This window comes from Thermobia domestica, chromosome 2 (assembly GCF_964235325.1).
Source record: "Thermobia domestica chromosome 2, izTheDome1.hap1.1, whole genome shotgun sequence".
In the NCBI taxonomy this organism is placed as follows: Eukaryota; Metazoa; Arthropoda; class Insecta; order Zygentoma; family Lepismatidae; genus Thermobia; species Thermobia domestica.
Genome location: NC_137455.1, coordinates 87,457,996 through 87,472,078, shown reverse-complemented (window position 1 = coordinate 87,472,078; position 14,083 = coordinate 87,457,996). Strand labels below are relative to the sequence as shown.

The following is a 14,083-nucleotide window of genomic DNA, read 5'->3' as shown; positions in this document are numbered from 1 at the left end:
AGCGGAAAGTCCCCTCTCTTTTTCGTTGGTAAAATAGCAACATGTTTCAAATTCTGTTCCAAAATATCAATCTTGCTGAAACCATAATTTTGAAAAAATCTTCCTGTTACTAGTAATTGTCAAGTAATTTTTGATACAAAGGGGATTCAGAGGATTGTTAATTAACAATTCCCCAAACATAAACAATGAAAAATTCCCTCTGGATTCAATTTGTACCGAAAATTACTAATAATAGGAGCAAGAAATTTTAAAACATATCCGCCTTATTCAGAGTCCTTTTGACGTATGACTAGCGTCATACTAAAGGCCTGACTACTGCAGGAAACATGTTAGTCAAACTCTAGTACGGTACTAATCACGCGTCAGAATGACTGCATAATGCGCCATATGTCAGAATTTATTTTTTTAAATTTTATCAGTGAAGATTTTTCATTTACTTTTGTTTGTACATAGTTATTTCAAACAGTTTCTTAATTTTATTTATGTATAAAACCATTGTATAACTTGGAGATTGTATATTATAAACTGAGGATTGTAGCTTTGCAAGGAATAGAATAAATTTCTGGATTTCAGCTGCTTTCTGAGGAGGATCTGCAGATGATTGCAGATAGGCGACTATAATAATCTCGAATGATTTCCTTAATTCTTTATTTATTAAAGGATGCACACTGCACGAACTGGAACTTCTGTACTATAACTTTATTCCTCAAATATGGTGTATACTTTTTTTTTGCTATTTTCTGCTAAGTAATTCTATTCTGTATCCAGTATTTCTGCTATCCTTCCCCCGTACTTGTACTCTCTATTTAATGGTGCGTGTAGCGAAAGTGCGCGTAGTGTCCCTTCTTGTAGTGTGCAATATATTTGGAACAAAGGAATCGCTAAGTGGATGTACAAAATGAACTACTTACGAGAAAATAGTGAAAACGTTATCACACACACACACACAAACAAAAGTACATTATATGCTTTTCCCTCTAAGCGCTTCATCAGAAAATGTGAGGGGAAGTAGTAGAAGAAAAAGAACAGAAAAGTAGCTATGAAACCTCCAAAAGGGTGCTTGTTATAATTAGTGATGGATTCCAATATGATGCATACCTGGGTGCTTCACAATTACGGTTTTTTTCTTTTATTCTTGCTAATTCTGTCTGTGTAATGACGCATTTAGCGAAAAAACTAAATGCTTTCACTATATAACTTCTATATATATATATTCATAGTTAGTTTAATTTTTCGAACATACATTTTTATGAGTTGCGTTAAAGTGTTAATCATCGTTGTTGTTTTGTATTTTCCAGAATCTCGGTTAGAGGGATGGCTTTCAGTGCCTAGTAAACAAAACATCCGACGGCATGGATGGAAAAAGCAATATGTTGTTGTATCTTCTAAGAAGATTATATTTTACAATTCAGAGACTGGAAAACAAAATTCGGATCCTGCGCTAATATTGGATCTAAAGTAAGAACCTAAAATGTATGCTCGTTAGTTATAAGTAAATCAATATGATTAGGATGGTAGAGTTCGTCATTTCTTCTCCCTTTTTATCTTCAGTAAGGTACTACTATTATTGAAGGCTCTCGTCTGATCTTAGTGTAGCATAATAAGTACATACCTCCATCTTTAACGTATAGGGCTGTGAACCCATGTTTAAACTACAGAAACCTATTGTTACTTTCAGGTATATATGTAGTTGAAGTCCTTTGTCGTTGTAACTTTAACATTCATTTCTTGTAAAGTTTGTATCAATGTGTATTGCTTTCTGATTTCTCTTCTTATCGAATGTTGGATATTTCTTCCAACTATTGATGACAATCAGCCTAGCAAAGTTAAGAAGCAAAATGAGCTGAGGCTAAATTTTATTTGTACAATAGACTTATATAATCCCCTGGTTAACGTATTGTAGTAGCTGAATGCATGGATCGATTTGGATAGTGTTTTGTGGAATTTGAATCCGTAGAATGTTCATAAGACAAGGAATGTTAAATTGTTGTAATTATAGGGAGAATGTAGTTACATAAGTGGTTTTCTATATCAGGGAATATGCGCGTCTTGAACTAACTATACAGTATTGATCATAAAATGTGTGTACCTAATTATTTCATAAATACTATCAAGAGGTTTGGAAATGAAAGACAGTGTTGACGATCGTTTTGCAATATGATACATGGAAGTGTGGAGCATGAAGAACACCAATCAGGTTTCAAAATGTCCGCCTTGAGCTTGCATGCAGGCCCAGAGTCTAGCGGACCATTCGTCAATAGAATTATGAACTGTGTCGATGGGGAAGTGGCGTGCTGCCTTGACCAGGGTGCGCTTCAGGGAATCCATATTAGTGTCTGGCCATGCAAGCCATTGATTGAAGCACTGGCCACAATTTATAGTCGAACATGTTCAAATCCGGGCTGCTGGAGGGTGAACATAAAGTCTGAGCTGTTGGTCCGTAGCCACTCCTGTGCTGACTTTGCCGTACGCGCGAGAGCAGAATCCTGTTGAAAGGTCTACTGTTGGTTGGGGAATATGGTGGTACTCAGGGTTTGACAATGGGCTCCAACACTGTGGTTTGGCACACGGTTACCGATGTCTTCACCCCCTGCTCGTAACAATGGAGCCGTGTAGTGTCTTTGAACCCTACAAACATTACCACGCCATGACTGATGCTGAGTGATGGGACCTTTGCGCCCTTTAAACACGTTTTGTAGCTTGCACTGATGGTGATTCGTACACAGTCATTTTGAACATCAACTGTGAACAGCTTTGCGCCGGAAAAGAGAATTGTTCTTTTGACACCTTGTTGTCTTTCATTTCCTGCATAACACTTGAGGATACGTTTGGCTTTTACCACTCTCTGCTGGCGTTATGCATCAATCAGGAAGTGGATTGTACAATGTACTTTTACATTGTTTGTAGGCTGTGAGTCCTAGGTCCTGATTGAATCCCGACGGGATTTCGCCAAATCCTTGCAGCTACGGCTTTAACTGTGGTATGTAGTGTCCTCACTGTACGCGGTTTGCCAGTACTTGCCGGTCGTTGACACTTCCTGTTTCGTTGTAACGTTGGATCGTTTGGAAGACGAATCGTTCAGTGATTTGCAAGGGTTTCAGGGTGGCGAAGATCTGCGGTGGTGACATTATTTATCTTGTGCAGTGCTATGACTGGAACACAATTCTCGTAGTCGCTCCAGCTCATTGTTACATGTTCTCATTGCCACTTATCTTACCGTGCAATGAACAGCTCAGGGACCCACTTCGCCCACGATACCCAGATGGCAGCACTTACTCATATGGCTAAACGGTGGTCAGAATTTCTCAATATTTATGAAATAACTAATAATCAAAAAATATTTAAGCGTTTTTTTATTTTTTTTAAAGATCTTGTTGCAAAGATTTAATAGATTGTAAATGCAAAACTATTCAATTACAATAAATTAGAAAAAGATCCAAACCTATTAAAATTTGAGTTTGTATCTTAGGTAATGAATGGTTTTATATTATGGTAATTGGTTTATATTTATCCTGTTAGCAACATGACAAAGATTAAAATTCCTTACATTCAGTAGAAGTTAAAAGTTGTTATTTAGTATTGACATACCCATATTTTTGTTACATACATACCATAGTAATACGCTTTTCTTATATACATATATAAAGAGTTTTATGTAGAAATTGAGTTCTTAAGTTCAGGCTTGTTGTAAGAAGTATCAAAAGTTTAGCAGTGTACGAAAGTTCAGGTATAACAATCTAACTGTAATTATTTGTTATTTTACAGTAAAGTTTTTCATGTTCGTTCTGTCACACAAGGTGATGTGATAAGAGCAGATGCCAAAGATATTCCACGGATATTTCAGGTAAGAGATTTATCTGCATTAACTACCCTGCATGATAGCTATAATACCAGAAAATAATGAAAACATAACATACTAAAAAATGTACAATATAATCTTTAGTTATGAATGTTATAGGATACATATAGAATAAATAAATAGAATCGTACCTTTGGTATCCGGTTAAAGGAATTTTCAGTAAATCACTTCAACATACTCTGATCACTAATTTCTTCCTCAATAATCCACAATCTAGTTACACACCAGACTCATGAAAGTATCTTCTGTATGTTAGCCTGTCTTAAGAGGTTTATTAATTTCGGATGATATACAACTCATAAACTTGTTCAGGATAGTCCAACGTACGAAAGATACTTTGAGTCTGGTGTGTAGCTAGGTTATGGATTACTAAGGAAGACATCAGAGTGTGTTGAAATTATTTAATTTAAAAAAAAAAATCGTTTAACCAGATAATAATCGTTTGTACACTATAATCTTTCCGCTAAACTTCCCATCAGGCAAGAAGAAAATAAGAAAATAAATAAATAAAGAACAGGAAAATAGCTATGAAGCTTTCACGTGGACACATCATTTATGTTATAGAGTTCGTGTATATTACGTAAAATATATTATTAGACAATATGCGCAGAGAACACGTTATTGTATAAAATACTAACTTGCTTACAGTACTATCGAGACGATTACAAGACAATTCACTTATATTTCGGATACACCTCTACGCAATGGGTGTAGAGTGAGGTTCTGACGACTCAGATTATTCCGTTGTCGGAATAAATAACCTTGCAAAACAAACAGAATGAGCGTTTTACGAACATTATAGATCACGTAGGTTTTACATGATATAACACTGGTACTAATGCATCAGTTCAGAATCTCCATGTATATATGGGTAAGTTCAGTATGTCTTTTTAGTAGAAAGCACTTCACAGTTGTAACTACAGTAACTTACATTACATAAAAATGGAGTAGCAGATACGTATCCGAAATATAGGAGCATTTTAAGCAAGTTAGTGTTTCGTATATTTTTATGCAATAAATGAAATAATTGGCCGGCTTATGTCTTGAGATGATGCGATATGATCATACGACTAATACGTTGTGTAAAACGTTGGTTTTTGAAAACAGTTATTGTGAACTTTTATACATTCCCTTTACAAAGTAACTCGAATTTCATTTAAGTAGTTCCTGATAAATAGACATGGTTCAGCGTGTTTACCGAAGATGCGAAAGAATTCCTCACTGTATTTTAGTAAACTTAAAAAATAACTTACGGCTGAAAATCGTCAGCTTTAGATCATGAAGATGAAATTGGAAACATTTTGGGAAGAGAAGTGTACAATGAAGATTTTATAACTGCTTTGTGAAAGTAGATGTAATTTAGCTGAGAATTGTTTTAGAAAAATGGACTATTGCATGGAACATCACTCATCTGGATTACAATAATTTTTGCAAGTGCAGCTTTAAAATCTCCATTGTCCAATTCTCTCTCTCTCAGAAAAAAAAAAAAAAAAACTTTTTATTTTAGTGATCAAGGCGAAAGATTTTCAAACGAAATATATTTCACTTTATAACGATTTTTAAATTTTGTTTACGGCTGAAGTTTCGTCATAGTTTGAAAGGAAGGATTACTAAGAATAGCATTTGAAGTTTTCATTAGTTTTTCAAATTAATGTAGAATTTTTTCTCCATCAGTTTAACAGTGTAATCCATCATATCTAAAATTGTACTAATAATGTCATGTATATTAATATAATAATTAATTCAATTTAAAACTCGCCAGTTTGACATTGCAATATATTCAAAATGGGGAAATATTACTGCAGTTCCTGTGCGCAGGTGGTTGTAATAATCATTCTTCAAATTGTAAAATCTTGTTTTTGCAGCTCCTATATGCAGGTGAGGGTGAGTCGCGGCGTCCCGATGAATCAGGAATGCCACAGCTGGATCTTACTACTCGAGATGACAAACCTGGAACAATTCCTCTCAAAGGCCACGAGTTCCTTCATATTTCATTTCACATGCCAACCACGTGTGAAGTCTGTCCGAAACCTCTCTGGCATATGTTTCGACCTCCACCAGCTCTTGAATGTCGTCGTAAGTATTTGCTGTTGTACATTGATTTAATTTCGATTTCTAATTAAAGTTTAATTTGTTCAGTTCATCAGCCGACGATCTTAAGTAGTGCTCATATGCAAATTGCAAGCGTTGTAAATTGAAGATTTCTCTACATTGAATGGAACCACAACGCGACAGAATTTTCTCGTTATGTCGCTACTGGCGCTAAAAGACGTTAACGCTGCCAGCTTCATCTGTGCATTTGGTTCTGTACGCCGCACCCCGTTGCTAGTGACGCAAAGTGGACACCCTGTAGTTTTTGCTTACGCATAACTGAATACGAATAAATGGGGGGGTCAAAATTTTCTTGATTCCGTTAACGTAAAAGACCTAAATACGGGTGTCAGAGTAATTACAAGAATTTGATATAATTATAAACAACGCAGTAATATAGCTAAAGTAGGGGACAAGAATAAACGACCAAAAATGACATTAAAACTAATGGAGTTTTAAATCGTTTATTCTTGTCCCGTACTTTAGTGTTATTATGTCTGTATAATTATTCAGTGAAATATTTGAAGAACTTACATATCTAGTAGTTAGAAAATTAGTTCACAGAAATTGTAACTTCTTCAAACGAAAACAGAGAATAATAACAGTCGAAAATGCATCCACGTAACTGTTTGTCGAGAAAACACAAAATCGGAATAAAATAATTTATTTCCAGATTACAAAATATAAACGAAAAACAAGGTGTACACAATATTTTATGTACCTTTGTCCATTTTTTCATATAATCACCGCATGTGTTGAGGCATTTGTCCACCGTACCACAAGTTTTTCTATATCCGCTGCGTAGGCGGAGACAGGTTGATCATAGAACCAACGACGAATAACGTTCTACGCTTCAGTGTCATTCGTGAACCTCTGTCCTGCCAGGAACTTCTTCAATGGACCAAAAAGATGCTAATCACAGGAGGGGCAAGGTCTGGATTGTAAATGGAATGACTCATAATCTCCCACCCCCAAGAGTTTCTCCATTTCATCAAGTTGCGTGTTGTTGTTCGGTGTCAGCGGAGAACGACGTCGGCCTGATCGCTCATTGTCCTGGACATTTTCTTGTCCATTTTGAAACTCCTTGCACTACTGAACACTTAATACACCGACTACACTTCCCTATGGATATATGTGGCTTTGTGTCCCTTGCACTATAGGAAACGAATAACCCTTTGCTGTTCATATGGAGTGGACATCCTGAGCATTTCGACCATTTTTGGATACTAATAACAGTGCTATGCGGTGGAAGAAATCGGAAGTTACACTAAAGCCGTTCCAAGAAAAGCCTACCACATTGTTCGTATGACTCGATTTTGTATTAAAATGCATTACACACACTAAATATATATATATATATATATATATATATATATACATAAAATATAGGCTCAAAGAGTACGATTTTCCCTTGTATTATTACAATTTTGTTTTGTCTGGTCTTGTAGATTTATGAAACATTCTTTGGACAATTATGAAATGAAATGAAATCTTGGAGTTGTACGTCCCACAATTATGCCGCCTAGGCTAAAGGAGATTGTGATGATGAGAAATGAATGAAATGGTAGAATGAAGATAGTGAGAGGAAACGGGGGAACCCCGAGGAAATCCACGCACACGGTGTTTATTCACCACAAAGTTCATTTGGCGCGAGCTGGGATCGAACCAGGGACCTCAAGCACCAAAGGTGAACGCTCTACCACTGAGCCACCGCAGCCCCTTCTTTGGACAATTAGTTGTGACTACATATTAGAGATGATACTCTGTTTTCGAATGAAGAACTTCCAATTTCTGTGAATTTAATTTTGACTGTTAGGTATGTGAGTTCTTGGTGTTACTTTTTCGTCGTATATTGTGACAGATGAAGAAAACAAATGAATTCTTGAAATATTTCGTAAGATAAATCTACAGGATAATAATGTCATATTATTATTAAGTTAATAGTAATGTGTTAGACATTCTTCATATTAAATATACAGTCTCTATAGAACTTTTTAAATTTATGGAAGATTCTTTCAAATTACTACGTAAATCTTCACTGTTAACACTGAAACTTTCAGTGTACAAATAGCGCCAAGTTATCGAATATTGATTTAAGAAACATTCACTTTTCTGGAACTAAAGTTCTTCATAATTCTCTGTACGTCGTCGTGTCAGTGCAAGGTCGCAGCAATTGCGCTTACTGGGATTTGCCGATTTGCATGAATCTCATCAACATTATGGTTTTTACCAGTAATCACTGCTGGACACCATGTACTCTCGAAAAAGTCGTACAAAAGTGATGAATCTTTAATGGGAACAAAATGAGGGCAGTAGAGGGAATAATAGGGAAAGCATTTGTAACTAGATGCTATGTGAGTCTTTTCTGTCTGATGCTTTTCGTATATTTGTTTTAATGACTAAATAAACGTTCACGGTGAGTCCTGTTCAATAAAATCCAACAAAACCGCTTTTCCCTGATCACAAATATAAGGAACACCACTTTGGCTGTGGATTTAACGTCCAAAGAACTATAGGCGCTTTCTACTATGTGGTTTGTCGTCAGTAAATGTTCTTCCTTAAAGCTATCGGCCAATCTTCGAACATTGCCCACGTCCAGTGCTGCCTCTCCAAACATGTCTAATCGCATCTGTACATTTCTAATCGAAAATCCGATGGCTGCCTTCTGTTTCCCTCATCCTTGTTTAACTCCGGTACACATATAAAAAAATCAATGTAATCTGTACTTTAGCTGTTTGCGCCAATTATCTTCAAGGCTAAAATGATCTTTAAAAGTACGTATGGAATTCTGTGAATAATTTAATCAATTATACCAATATAAAAACAAGATCAGTTTCAATGGAATACGTAGGAAAAAAAAAAATAGAATTATCTTCCGCGAAAGGAAGATTGGTTCACAACACCTGTATTTTTGTGTACTCCATTGGAATTATTGTTTTTTATGTTTTTTGTGGTCTGAGTAAAAGAACACCGACTTCAGGAGTGGGAGAGTGGCTGTTCTGAGAGCGGAATGGGTAGTATAGTGGTGAACGAATCGGCACGGTACCCCGAAGATCCGGGTTCGAGTCCCGGTCCACTCATTCACTTCTTCATTCTTGTGTTATTAAATTCGCACCTACAGAGGATCTGGTGTGTAAAAATAAGTTTAAGTTGATTGTTTCCTCCTTTCATTAATATATAAGAAATTACAGCTGTCAAAAGATGTTCCAAATATATGGACACTGAGTTGTCCAAGCACAGCAGCTAGGCTGTGGTACAAGCCATGTGGTCTGAGTGGAGAGTACTGACTGCAGGAGAGAGAGCGTGTGGCTGTTCTGGGAAGCGAACTGGGTGGCATAGTGGTTAACGCATCAGCACAGTACGCCGAAGATCCCGGATCGAGTCCCGGTCCAGTGGTGCATTTTTTCACTGTGTGCATATTGGTTTTGTTTAAATTCTTCACTGAATTCCATACATATCTTTTTATATTTGTTTTCCCGCTCTTTTTACGTTCAAGAATGACAGTAAAGTAATTGAAATGGATTAAAAAGCACCTTTTTCGTTCCTTGAAACTCTGTTATTTTTGAAATTGATTAATTGTCCGTACGCGTGCAAGCTACATATAAGCATTAAAATGTATCAAAGATCTATGAATGATTTTCAAAAACACTTTCAATGAATAAAGCACAAGGAGGATCGATTGTTCAATAAAATTGTAGTAAAGTAAAATGCGTACTTCCAGGTAGAGTACAAATATGAAAACATACTTTTGAACATAGTATTAACATAAGGTATTTAAAAAGAAATAAATATAAGAAGTATGATTTCATCTGTTTTCTTTTCAGGCTGTCGTGTTAAAGTTCACAAGGAGCATCTAGAAAAGAAAGAGGAAGTAATCGCACCATGCAAAGTTCATTACGATCCCAATTCAGCGAAAGAATTGTTGATATTAGCTGGTAGTAGCGAAGACCAGAAGCTGTGGGTAACTCGATTAAGTAAGAAAATACAAAAATGTGGGTACAAAGCTAATAGCGGAATGGATGGAGCGAAAGTTTCTCCAAGGTAAGAATTTTTATTTTATTTATTTATTTTTAGAAAAATATACAATGTTCAGTTAATTCTGCTCTACAGATGTGGGCAAGAACTTTATAAAATAAGTCAAACATTTGTATATATATATTGTGCATCGCGGTCTCTGGTAAAGCTGAGATGAATTAGAACGAATATTTGTGTTGTGAGACATACTATCAGTTTAAAAATATATAAAAGTTTTCCACTAGTTAGAAAAGAGGAACTCTGCTCTAACTTACATTTTTGATTAACACTCTTTTGCCCCAGCATAATAGAATTTTGGACGTAATTATTTATGTCTGTTCTCCGCGTTTGATTTGTATTTGAAAGGTTTCTTTGTATTTCGACACCATCAGCGATTTCTTTCTCATTGTTAGTTGAAGACTTCGTTTAAAAGAAATGTTAAAGTAGTTGATTAAATTATCTCGATTCACTTAGCGTACACTTACAGAAACTTGCTTAATTAGTATATAGTTTTTTTATGGATATTTTCTTATTTACGGGGTCACAGTATTAATAATAATAATAGTTTGTTGTGCGTAATTTTAAATTAAAGGTTGTTAATTGACATATGATGAGATAAATATTTTTAATTTTTATTTATTTTACAATTATGCATCGGTAAAAATGCATTTAAGAATACCTAACGTAGCGTCCGTACGTCATTTTATCTCGAACATGTTACATAGACTATTAAATTGTTAACTGGGTTGCTACTCTTTTAAAACTGAACTTGGAATGTAGCTGATTCTTCTACGTATTACAGAGCAGTTAGAATACTCTCAGATTGGGGCCATTAGCTCAAGGTACATCCTACATTATCTATATTGCTAATGTTAAATGAACGCACCTATAATGTGCTATGAGGTACTTCGGGGATCTCCACACCTATTTGAGATGGCAAAACTGAATCGTGTGTGTAAATGATAAACACCATTCGAATTAGTAGTTAACATGCATTTTGTCTCATTCTTAATGTGTTTTAAATGTGGGTTTGTGTAGCGAATGTCTGTTATGTAACTCTAAAGTGGTTGACAATTCTCAGGCTAAAAGAGGAGAGGTTAACTGGATCATACCTGACGTCGATGATGATTACCAAAATCAGGAATTCCGCTAGTTGAGTACAGCTATCTCTGAAGTACACACAATCAGTCTATTCGAGTAACTTTATAACTACTTGATTCTCAAGGACTGACTGTATCTAAGATTCGTAGTGTACTACTCGCTCTTAAAAGCTAACTATTGTTGACAATCGATTTGTCGCTCCAAATCTAGGTGACTGTGACGAAATAAACTGAAGTGTTTATACAACAAAGATGCTTGCACTGCAGCTTTAGCCCTCAGAAAAATTCTGATGCGACGTGGAATGAAGTCATAGATGTCGTAAATGGTAGCAAGTAGAATATTGAACCGTTCTGCGTGCAAAACATCGTTCAGTTCAAGAGAGAATGGAGGCGGAAATTGTGTCCGATTCATGACTCCACAACGGAACACACTTCTCACGTTATTTTCAGGGTCGGGGATTGGGCGGGCAGAAGAGGTGTTCAGCTTCATCCCGATATTCCTCAAACCACGGTGAATGGACATATCAGTCTGGAATTCTGTGTCATTCCCCGGAAAGATCTGGGCTAATAGGATGCACATGATCCCCTAAAATGGCGACATAATCACAGGCAGTGACGCAACTGGTAAAGATCAGCACACGACCCAATAAAACCTAGGATATTGTGCCTAACAGTATCACAGAGCCGCCGCCATGTTTCACGGTAGGGCGGAGACACTACGGACCATACGCCTCTTTGGGCGTCCGCCACACATAAGCACGACCCGTAGTTACCAATAAGGTGAACGATGCCAGATCATACGTGTGCAGTCACCAGCGGTCCATGGACATCGTGCTAAAACGTTATGATCCGTTACCACCTATTTTGCCCGTGGAACCCGACCCGTGGGTGAAATGTAATCGTCGACACAGACTGTTGTGGCTAAAGTTCCTCCGTCAATTCCACCGCGGTCGCACAATGGTTCTGAGTGACAATTCGCATTAATGCTTGGCGGAAACTGGTTTTGCCATAAGTTTTGTAGGCCATCACTTTGGACACGTCCTTCTCAACACACCAAACACACTTGCCACTTTCATCACACACCATATAACCGAGCGACAACTATTTGCCCTCAGTGAGGTCGCCCATTTACAGTATCAATTCTGCTCAGTTCACTGCACACTCCCGCTCTAAGTTCCTCACGTAGTATGGAGTTTGCTTTAACACACGAACAGTTCTTCGCTACGGTCGCCGCCTGAAAATTGCTATCCAAAATATCTGACGTTTTTCCGACTCCAGATCTTTCCATTAAATTGATAAATATTGTATTATGATTGTTCTGACTGCTGGAATAGTGATGTAAAGAAATATATCTTAATATCTCAGATTTCTCACATCTGTACCTTCGATGTAAACGATTGTACCCTTACACAGCCTTATCTGTTTACACTGTTAGAATTGGGTTAATTTTTTGTATATTTCTCTAATTCATAAATTTTATTTTAATTTCAGAGAATCAACACGTTCCAGTTTAAAAACGTACGTTCCGCAGCAGCGTTCTGCCACTCTTCCTGCCAATACAACTCCTATAGGAAAATGATGACATCAGGAGGTTAGAACCACTTTGCCCTGGAACTGCATGAAGCCCTGAGGAGCCTTCCAAGCAATAAGGCTGCCAGGGCTTTGAAGCATCGAGATGACTGCTACGTTACGCACGTTTATTTAATGCTACATTATTAATTATAACAGAGAAAGCCAAAGTTTCTCATTGTGATCCTATTATGTAGCATCGCGATTCCAATGAGCTTTACATTACATTCCCAGAAGTATTGCATCGTGCTACTCGGAGTTCAAAGGAACCATTCTCCTAAGCATCGCATGGTTCACTGCTGTAGTCGTCTTGACTTGACTTCTGTCTTCAAAAACTGTTAAGTTTGTGTGCACAGACTGTGTATATTGTTGCCATAAACCTTGTGCCTTCAAGTGAGAGTGAGGCAGAAGTTTATAATAATATACTATGTATTATGTCAGCTACTGTTTTATTTCTGTAAAATCGAAAAAAAATGTTTTGTAGATAAAATCAATAAATAATGCCTCGAAGTCATATGTAAAACAGAATCCTTGTATACACGTTAATAAACGAAAGTATAAACTTGTAGTTCACTAGTTTATTGTTAGTGTAAACTTCCACAGCTGCTTAAAAAGGAATGGTTATTAATGTTAAGGCATATTAATGATACAAAGGAATAACTAAGCATCGATTGCGTAGAATAGAGTTCTGCAGTCGATGGACATTTAGTGTCGTTAACTGGAGGTTTGTCGAGGACTACAGGCAAAAACCAACAAGGAATTCTCTTCCAGCTTTAATGCTCAACACCATTCGTACACTTGAGACTATGACATTGTTTCTTCAGCTGGTTTCAAACCTTCTTCCTCCAAGAATGTGTTAATACCAAGCTGTTTATCTCTGCAAGTTACGCTTTTGGTCGAAATGTCTAAACATGCCATATTGCACTGAAGGAGCAAAGGGTGTTCTACTAATAATGGGAAAATAAAGTTAAACCACTGATTTAAGCATCTTTATTTTATTTTATTTTTTCTTCTTTCCTTCTTGAAATTTTCGAACTTCTCAAGATGCCCACCACGCTTGTGATCCCATTGAGACGTTTACCAGCTTATAACACTTAAGACCAGCTAGTACCTTGGCTAACAAAAATGCATGCAGAAAAAGAAAAACTTGGGGCTAAGTCTACGTTGGCTATTGGAATTGCCACCTGAATTCCGCAAGATGCTCCTAAATTGTTAGGGCCACTTTAAACTTCGCATTGTCGTAAGGGAAAAACACTCCTCAATTCAGTAATGTCGGACATGTTTAGCGACTGGTACCCCGAAGTAGCAGTTAAGTCTCTTCTCGCATGTGCAAATGACTTTGTGGTGGACAAACACCGTATGCGTGGGTTTTCTCGGGGTTCTTCCGTTTCCTCCCACTTTCTTCATTTCACCATTTCATTCATTACTCATCATCACCGTCTCCTTTAGC

General features: G+C 36.8%; 1 protein-coding gene across 5 annotated transcripts in view; it reads left to right on the top strand.

Moving 5' to 3' along the window:
- Window positions 1–13,201, top strand: part of Rok (Rho associated coiled-coil containing protein kinase) — a 134,945-nt gene extending 121,744 nt beyond the window's left edge. For all 5 annotated transcript variants that reach the window (XM_081743755.1, XM_081743748.1, XM_081743751.1 and 2 more), the window contains 5 exons: window positions 1,299–1,458; window positions 3,766–3,844; window positions 5,725–5,935; window positions 9,775–9,991; window positions 12,556–13,201. In XM_081743755.1, coding sequence (XP_081599881.1) covers window positions 1,299–1,458; window positions 3,766–3,844; window positions 5,725–5,935; window positions 9,775–9,991; window positions 12,556–12,643 — 755 coding nt within the window. In that variant the 3' untranslated portion in view covers window positions 12,644–13,201. The remainder of the gene's footprint in view (window positions 1–1,298; window positions 1,459–3,765; window positions 3,845–5,724; window positions 5,936–9,774; window positions 9,992–12,555) is intronic.
- The last annotated feature ends 882 nt before the right edge of the window (window positions 13,202–14,083 follow it).